The 9,882-nt window shown below is 25.5% G+C and overlaps 2 protein-coding genes across 8 annotated transcripts; one reads left to right on the top strand and one right to left on the bottom strand.

Moving 5' to 3' along the window:
- The first annotated feature begins 20 nt into the window (after positions 1 to 20).
- On the top strand, positions 21 to 6,342 carry cmb (combover). Of its 7 annotated transcripts, none has more exons than XM_012491135.3 (18): positions 21 to 158; positions 246 to 449; positions 939 to 1,056; positions 1,128 to 1,267; positions 1,370 to 1,468; positions 1,552 to 1,665; positions 1,847 to 2,215; positions 2,307 to 2,636; positions 2,710 to 2,952; positions 3,050 to 3,179; positions 3,246 to 3,386; positions 3,471 to 3,900; positions 4,669 to 4,782; positions 4,865 to 5,116; positions 5,207 to 5,381; positions 5,493 to 5,675; positions 5,759 to 5,875; positions 5,952 to 6,342. In XM_012491135.3, the coding sequence occupies exons 2-18, from the start codon at positions 300 to 302 to the stop codon at positions 6,102 to 6,104; spliced, it is 3,258 nt and encodes a 1,085-aa protein (XP_012346589.2). In that variant the 5' UTR covers positions 21 to 158; positions 246 to 299; the 3' UTR covers positions 6,105 to 6,342. The 7 variants fall into 7 exon arrangements, with proteins under 7 accessions (XP_012346589.2, XP_012346588.2, XP_012346594.2 ...); XM_012491134.3 differs by having other exon boundaries at positions 232 to 449; XM_012491140.3 differs by lacking the exon at positions 246 to 449 and having other exon boundaries at positions 945 to 1,056.
- A 181-nt stretch (positions 6,343 to 6,523) lies between these two features.
- On the bottom strand, positions 6,524 to 8,305 carry LOC100863621 (uncharacterized). Its single transcript, XM_012491143.3, has 2 exons — positions 7,533 to 8,305; positions 6,524 to 6,873 (listed from the first exon to the last, which is right to left on the bottom strand). The coding sequence occupies exons 1-2, from the start codon at positions 7,933 to 7,935 to the stop codon at positions 6,554 to 6,556; spliced, it is 723 nt and encodes a 240-aa protein (XP_012346597.2). The 5' UTR covers positions 7,936 to 8,305; the 3' UTR covers positions 6,524 to 6,553.
- Between the last annotated feature and the right edge of the window lie 1,577 nt (positions 8,306 to 9,882).

The raw sequence follows: 9,882 nt of genomic DNA, 5'->3' as shown, positions 1-9,882 counted from the left end.
CCTAATTCTTTTTATTAGCCTGCCAAGTATTTTGACGCAAGAGCCTCGTGAATACCAATTCATACTTTTACATTTCCGCCTTATCGGTTTCTGAGTCAGTCGTGCATTATTTATTTGAAATGCATCTTTTCGCACAATCGGCTCTATAATACTTGCAGGTAATTGATATTTTTTTTCTAATAAAATCTCGTTTTTTAAAAATTGCATTGCAATTAAAATTGTGCAACGAAGTTAACTGTGAACAGCCAACAACCAGAAAGATACTTTTTCAAGAGTGTAAGAATATTTGTGCAAAGAATATGTCGCCCGGTGTTAATGATGGTTCACGCAGCACAGGCACACTCCCAAAAAGCAATAGAAGAAATGATAGAAATAGAGAACGATCTGCTGCTAATCAATTTGCAATCCGTTCTGCTTATCATGGATATGCACAGCACTCTAACAATTTGGTAAACTAATATAAAAATATGAATGATAATTTTTATTTTTAATGTTAATTTATATAATATCTTATATTAAAATATTTATTAAAAAATAAAAAATTAAAAATAAGAAAATTATTTTAACAAATTAAAATAATTTTATTATAATTTAATTATAATATAATAACATTTTCACTTAAAATCTCAAGGAATAATCTATTGTTAAATAATAATTCAATATCATAAATTTTATTATAGATTAAATATAATATATTAAATTAACTGTAACTTGAACTTTCCAAATGAAAACTTTGTATAGCAATCTGTATATAGTAGTTTAAAAGATAATCTATTAATAGATAGCTGAATAGTGGGGAAGTTCTCTCTAAGAATACATATCCAGATACAATTCTATCTTGAGACAGTAGAGTTTTAGTATTTCACTCATCATTTCTAAAAAATACAAATAATTATTTATATATCTAATTGATTTTTTTTTTATAAATTATATGTAAGTATCAGTTGGATTGGAAACCAGTTGTGGAACAGGAACATTCAAGGATAACAAAGAATAGTAACACAAGATCAGTTTTTTCAGCACTATCTAGTTCTTATCAAGATATACCTGAATTTGGTATATATTAAATTATTTTTATATTTTAATTTTTATAAAGTTTGTTAATAACTAAAAAATTATTATTCTAGTATCATTTAGTAGTCGACAACCATATAATTATAGTGCAGAAGAATATTCACATTGGCAGAAGATGGTTCCACCAATTGATTCTCAAACTCAATCTCCTCCAAGACTTCAAGGAACAAAACCTTCAAATGTTGATAAAATGGTAAAATAATCTTTAATATTTAATTTATGATTTTATTTATTTAATTTTTTTATTTTATTTAAATTAATAAATTATTATTTTTATTTAATGTTTGTTTTGCAGCCTGATAGAAGTCAAGTAGAATCACGTTTAAATCAAATTAGAGATTATATCAGAGTTACATCAACTATGATGGATTCATTGAATCAATCCAGTGATCCTGTAAGTATAAATATTAATCATAATATAATATTTCCTTTTTTTCATAAGTTGAATATTTTTCTTTCTATATAATTGTACTGTAGCGTGCACAAGCCCAAAATGAGAAGTTGAGTAGAATGGTAGAGGATCTTCATGACAGTGAAAGAAAATTAACTAAACTCTTGGAACAATATCAAAATCATGGAATATTTTGTGAGGTTAATGAACTTCAAGAATTATTATTTACTAAACTATAAAAGTTATATATATAATTTTTTATGCATGCTTCTTTAAATTTGAAATCTATAAATCATATTTTATGTTTATTAATTTTATGCATTTATATTATTTTTTAACAAGAGAATCAATAATAATTATTTTAAATTATTTATCTATTAGAATGGTGAAAATAATAGAGAGGAAATAGAAGAAAATGATGTAAGTAGAGAAATGGAGCTACGTAAGAAGATGGAGGAATCCCAAAGAAAACTTGCACAACTGCAAGAACATCAAGCTAGTTTAGTTGGAATGCAATTACGTGTTAGAGAAAGATTAAATGAAGCACGTCAAGCTCAACAAGCTCTTTTACAACAAGAAAATCAAAATTCAATTGGTTCAGCACTACCATTACCTATGAATATTGAACAACTTGAATCTGAAACAGCTGCATTAAGGGGAAAATTGGCTCAACTTCAAACAAAGAAAAAAAATATGGATCATCTTGTAGCAGAATTACAAGCTGTAGAGATGTCTGATAGAGGCAGTTGTGTCAGTACATTTTTTTTATTATTAATTTATTTTATTAATTTTATTCAATTTTATTCAGAGTGATACATATAGTTATGTTTTTTATATTTAGAGTTCTGAAGGAATTATCCAAGGAAAATCTTCAAGGAGAAATTCTTCAAGAAATTTTGGAAAAGACAAAGCTGCTGAATTAGAAGCTATGAAAGCACAACTTGCTCATTTGAAGTCATTAATGGAAGAAGCAACAAAAGTACGTGAATGTCTCGATTCTAATTCGGATCGTGAAATGGATGTAGATGCAAATGGTGAAACATCTGGTATGGATGGGAATGAAGATGAAAATGGAACAAATATTTTATTTGAACGTCAAAGTGATACTGATGAAACAAATCATGAAAAAATCAGAAATACTGGAGATAGGCCAACTGTTGAAGAAATTCAAGTATAAATATAAATCAAAACTACATGTTATATTGTTATATTTCTATAAATTAATAAATAAAAACTCTTTACAGGCTGTTACACGAGAACTTCGAGAGCAATCAGCTTTATTACAAACTACTAGGGCAGAATTACAACGAATAAAGCAACCTTTATCAGCAATGCATTCTAATTCAACATCTGTATTTTCAACTTCAACTCCTCCGCCATCACTTACAGCATCAACTGGCTCTGATAAAAAACAAAGTAATACTAGTAATTATGAAATTCAATCTGCTCAGGAAAAAAGACGTCAAATCGATGATATTGTGCGAAAAGTATTTATTTTAAATTTCACGTATTTATTTAAAATTTTTATATGCAAAAAATAATATTCAATATTTGCCTTATTATTTAAATTTTATTGAAAAATAGGAATCATCTCAAATAAATATCAATCGAGATATAGGAGGACCAAATGATTTAAGTAGTCATAGAAGTTCTAGTTCACATATTAGTCATATAGGTACTCCTGCTAATGCTTGGCCACCTTCGGCAACAATGGGTAATTAAAATATAAGAAAATTTATAGATATATTTAATATAATTAAAGTTATATTTTGATATATAGGTGGATCTAATGATCAGAGTGTAGATGGCGTATCTTCGGAAAATTTAATGGATATTGGACCTCAAACGACGGCAATTGAAAATGGATTCAGTGGAAATTGGTGGACATACCCACCACCTCCGTTAAGTCAATTACAACATGGTAATATATATATGATAAAAAATATATATATATATTATTATTTAATATTTATATAATATTATAACTTTTAAATATATTTTATAGGCTCAACAGAGTATTATCGACAACTTTTATTAGGTTCTCAAGCGCAACAACTTCAAATGATGGGTACTACAATACAACAATGTTGTCAACTATTGTGGTCTCAGCAACGAGAATTGCAAGCTATGCGTGTAGCTATTACTCAATTACAATCTCATTTAAGACAAACACAATCACAACAGCGAAACAATAGCGAAAATAACGATGAATATTCTAATTTAAGTCGCAATATTCATCATCTTGGTGAAACATTAGATTCTGCATTACCACCAAGTTCATCTTTACCAAATCTGGTATCATTACCAAATTCTTCTCCTGCATTATCTCATATTGCTACGACATCTTCCGTTAATTCTCAACATCAGCAACAACAACTGAATAATCAAGTTCCTCCTGGGAATAGAGCAAACAATTACTGGGATAATTTCAGAAGGTAATAATATATATATGTATATGTTAATGATGACATGAATCTTATTTGTCTTAGTGCAGTAGAAGTGTTATTGAAACGATTAATATAAATTACATCATACATTAAATCGAGATTTTTAAGCATGTAATCATTTAGTACAAAGATGTATTTGAAAAAATTTTAGAATATTTATTTTATGATTTATGAATTTTAAATTTGTAGTTCTTTCTCTATGTGAAATTATTTAATGTTTTCTTTTTAATTTAATATCATTAAAAAAAAATTTTTTTATGACTATAGGTAATTTTATATTCAAATCTTGTGCATATTCATCTCCCATCTTTGTATAAATCTAATGTATCATTACATAAAGTAATAAACTTCACGATCTATCTCTGCACTTTTTTTTATTGTATTTCTTACTTATTACTACCCTCGTTTAAGCTATATCACAAAAAACCATATTAATTTGATTACTGAATCTGTAAACCAAAGATTAGTAAATAAGAATGAGGATAGTATATTGGTACGTAAATTATGGGTATGTAATATATGTTTGAGAATTTGAAATATTTTAACTAATAATAAGCATTCAATATAATAATCATAACTCTTTTTTCTGTGATATCTGTTGTGTTTCATCTTATCTCTTTAAACCATATATTCAAAATTGTTTTTTTATCATTTTGATTATATCATATGTTTTATTTTTTCAAGCATGGTATGAATAGTTTGAATAAAATTTTGTATTTGACTTGATAAATATATATTTTTTTACTATATTTTCAGTTATTCCAGACAAAATTTACTCTCTGGAAATATAAAAACAATGACTGATACTACTTCTGGACCCATTGCAAATACATCTGGAAATACTATATCAAGTGTTAATACTTCTCTTATGTATGTAACTATATAAATTGTTTCTAAGAACTATTTTATCTGTAAAAATTAAATGCAAATTTTAACATATTGTTAACAAAAGGAAGGATAAACGTAATCGAGATCAAGGAACTGATAATATACCTTTACCTGGATTAAGTGTAGCAGAAACACAATATTCCTCAAATTTACAACTACAGTCTAACTTGCAGCAACAAGAAAGAGAAAATACTGTTATGCGTAGTAATATCTTAACAAATGAACAACAACAAGTTGATAATCTTTGGGAAGATACACATTCATCATTTCGATTACCATCTGTAATAAATGATGATAATCCATTTCAAAATTTAAGGTATATTTTTTTGAATTAATTTTTTATCAGAAAGAAAAATTTAAAAAAAATATATAATAAAATTAAGTTTCTATAAAATTTATTATGTAGTTCTGAAATGAAAGAAGTACTAAGTTCACTCATACATGTGAATAAAAATCGGCCCGATTATCTCGTTATTATATTAAGAGAAATTAAAGCCATAAGCGAAGATCATAGATTGCGACCCCGTTTATGGAGATCATTGCGTGCTTTACAAGATACACAATCTCTAAGCAATCCATTGGTTTGTATATTCATAACAATATAATCAAATATTAAGTAATAAATATATATATATATATATATATACTCTTGATAATTTTACAATATATTTATAATATATATATTTTTATAGAATGAAACAACTGATCAAACTGCCAGTGAAAGTTGTCAATCTAGTGATGAAGATTCCGAGGTAGATGTAGTATTAGGTATGGGAACAGAAAATCATTCTATAACAGAACTATTTGTATCATCTCAAGCAGGAACTTCATCTCCCACAGCACATATACCTTTAATAGATCATTTAGATATGCCAGTAAGTGTTATTGTGAGCATAATATATTTTTAAATATTTAAAGAAAACAAAAATTTATTTATTTTTTTTCATATATTTTATAGGGAACATCTTCAGCTGATTCTGCAGGTATTCTGCCTTTAACATCTATTAAACCAGGTTACAACGAAGATCTAGCAGAAGCAGATCAGTCAAGACCCGAATCTTCTGGTAATCAACAGGTATTTTAAACATATATTTTAAAGTTATTTTATTTTAAATAAAATAAAATATGTCCAAAATATATGAATTATGTAGCTTCCTGAAAATGAAGAAGAAAATGAAGAAGGTCAAGGTGAAGTAGTAAGTCATACTGAATCTGCACAAGCAAGATTTAGTGGTGAAGGAGACTTAGAAAGTTTAGCTGCTAAAGCTGAAGATGAAAGAAATGAAAATAATGCAATATTTTGATATTGAATTACATTAAAAACTATCTTTAGTTGTATACATAATCATTGAATACATACTATAAGATTAATACATACCTTTTTTAATTATATATAATATATTGTGATGCTATCAAGAGCATATTTTATAGTACTGATTGAAATTATAATTTCTTTTGTAAATTGTTTACTTATTTATATACTAATTTAAATACTTGTCAATATTAATAATTCAAATACAAACATGAAATATATGATAAAAATTTTTTATTTATAATATGTATTATTAGGTTATAAGGTCTAATTTAGAAATATATATATATATATATATATATATATATATATATATATATATATTTATTTTTTATTATACATATAGAATGTAGTGACATGTATAAATGCATAAAGAATGTATGTTTTGTGATACAAATAAAAAAGAATATAAACATTAAAAATAATTATATATTATTTTATTTAAAATTCTGTGCAGTCATTATTATCCAATTGCAAACGATAAAATTGATATATTGAACATCCATGTGTTTCAAATAACATATTTTCATATTCAACAATGTTTTCAAGTGATTTATGACTATTATTGAATAACAATTCTTCACAATTTGAATTATTGAAACTAATATGACTTTCTGCTGCCCCGTTCTTATTTTTAATCTTAGATTGTTGCACATTATCAATAATATTTACTTGAAATGCTTCTGATTCACACGACATAATGGTTGAGCCATAGTCCTTTGTATCTGTTGTGTCTTCTTGTACATGGTCCTTACCACCGCCTCTGAAAGGAAACCCATTGCCTTAACTCTTAATTTAACCGAATACCTCCTATATCATTTATTGTTTTCAGCAAATTATATCCTTACCATGAAAAAAAGACCAAACTTACTAAGTGTCATTAGTTTATGAAAAAATATTAGCATCCATGCTTTCCATTGCATACCATTATCCATGGTACAGAAGATGACAGGATGCATTAAGCTTCAAAATAAATTTAATGCCAGGATCGGATGAAAATCTCTGTGATCACATGTAAATATACAACTCTTTTCCCCCCACAGGAAGGAAAACTGAATATTTATATATTTTAATATTTATCAATAGCGATATACTAATAGAATTGAAGCAACAATAAATAAATTTCACAATGATATTTAAATCTGATATTCAAAAAATATTTTTACTATTACTATATTTAAATATTATGCATTCTTCAAATATATAATAAATATTTTTTCGTGCTTAAAAATTTCCCGCTTAAAAATAAGAAAAGAACAAACAACGACCTCTAACAAGATCTATTTAAAGCATATACGAATATAAATTAATGAGATCGCGGTTTTGTATAACGTATTAATAAATTGATAATCGTAATATCCTTATTAAGTCTTTACCTTAAAGAAATATAAAAAAAATATAATTATAAATTTTTTCCTACCTCTTCGTAACTTTTTCAGTTGACTTGTAGAATTGAAATCGCTGTTGTGTCGCTTCCGACTTCTGCGTTGAAGCATATCCGCATCATAAGTTGTTTGTTGTTGTGATTGTAATTTTTCACTAGTTTTTAACCGATTCTGTACTGTTGCTTTTAAAATTATAGAATCGTTGTTCAAATAATCAGTTGTCATAGAATAATCACATCCGTCTTCATCAATTTCCATAAGTGTATCGTAAGAGCAACAATCGATTAATGATGGTTTTGAAATTCCGATATGTTCAAGCATAACATTATGCTGAGTTTCTTTCTTACAATGTTGTACACAACCATAATACATATTTGACGATACGAATGATGGAGCAATGATTCTTGATTGATGCATAGCATCACTTGTTACAGCCATTATTATTCTTTTTTACAAGTGGTTTTTAATACTAGAATGAATAATACAAAAATATGTTTTTATAAAACATAAAACACTAATAGACACAATGTTCACAACTTTCCAAGAAGAATAACGAATATTCAGGTCAGAAGCCGAATCCACTCGAGTATGAATCGGCAATTTTCGGCTTTTCTCGCGTGATTTAGTTTCTTTAAATCCCCACCAATTTATTTTCAACAATCTACTTATATACGAAAATTTATATTGCTTATGTCAGAATCTGACTCAAGTTCTTAAAACAATTTCTGAATAATAAATTTATTTTTAATTTGATTTTCAAATATTCAAAATAGAATCAAAATATTTCTATAATTAATTATTGTTAATTTGTGTCGATATTATGATTCAATATAATATGTATAATGAATTTTTGAAAATATTTTAAAGATAAATTTTAAATATAAATTTTTATTTTTAATTAAAAATATCAATTATTAAACATAATTTAAATTTTGTCCAATACACAATACATACATACACACGCATATATATTATACGCTATGAAATATGCTACGAAGTATAATCATAGATAAAGCATAGTATAGATTTACCATCTTATAAAACTTTATACTTCATGTTTTGAAATCCATAGAAATCATTATATATGTTCTGTATAATTTATAATGATAAATATAGGAATTACATTTAATCTATCGAAGTTAGTCAATAAAATAGAAAGCAGAAATAAAAATGTCTCTTTTATTATATTATTATACATATATGTAATATAGACATGATTAACAATATATATAATATACTGTTAAACGAGATACAAAATAAATTTAATAAATATTTCTTTTTTGTTTCATGAATTTTTTTATCCCATACATCAAAAATATTAAAATATCTTGCCAATTTAATATTATTCTCAATGTTTTTTCAAATATTTGTATTAATATATATTAAAATATATTATATTTTGGAAGATAGCTGTTCTATACATTAAAAAAAAACCAAAAAAATTATATCTTATACATTTTTTATATCAAAAATTAAGAAATATTATAATTTTGAAAAAGACAATAAAAATGTATTCGCTTAATATTTCGTATTAACATTTGTAATCATGCGCCAAATGTATATATATATATATATATAAAGAAAAAAAATAGTGAGAAAAGATAAAAATAAAGTAAAAATAATATATAAAAAGAATAGAAAGTGATGAAAAAAAAATAAAAATAGGGTAAGAATTGACTGTCAGTGCCATCTCTTGAATAAGATATTTTTTCAAAAGGTAAGATAAAATAAAAGATTAGCCCCATCTACCGACAATTGGTTGAACTAAAATTGTTAAAATATTTGATAAGATATCTTTGGCACTTAAGAGATGGCGCTTATTGCTTAATCTTATTCTATTCTCTATCCTTTTTTCACTATTTCTTACCTTTTTTATATGTTTCATTTGCGCCACTCTGAAGATGGCGTTAATTTCAATATTTTTATCCTATCTCTATCCTTTTCTCGCTACTCTCTTTTCTTTACTCTCTTTGTCTATATGAGATTATATTATATATAATTAATATTATATATATTATGAGATAATTATTATTGTAATCCATTTTCATTTTCGATTTTTATATATCTATTTTTTATTTTTATTTCGTTATTTATATGTCGTAGAATATAAATTAGACAAAATTCGATGCAATAACACAAAAAGTTTCGTTCTTACGAATATCTTAAAAATTAAGATTAATCGTCTATTATATGTATATAGAAAAAAAAAAATAACAAACACTGATTTTCGTGCGATCGATATTTGAGAACACAAGTTCTATTTAAAAATAGACTTATATTTTATCTGTGATAATAACAAAAATTTCTTATCTTTTCATAATAATGATAAAACAATAATAATTGATGAATAAAATGATGAATAAAACGCACAAATATTTGCGATTT

Source organism: Apis florea, unplaced genomic scaffold (assembly GCF_048593485.1).
Source record: "Apis florea isolate Af1SG1 unplaced genomic scaffold, ASM4859348v1 contig_2495_pilon, whole genome shotgun sequence".
NCBI classification, from domain to species: Eukaryota; Metazoa; Arthropoda; class Insecta; order Hymenoptera; family Apidae; genus Apis; species Apis florea.
This window is presented reverse-complemented; position numbering and strand designations above follow the sequence as displayed.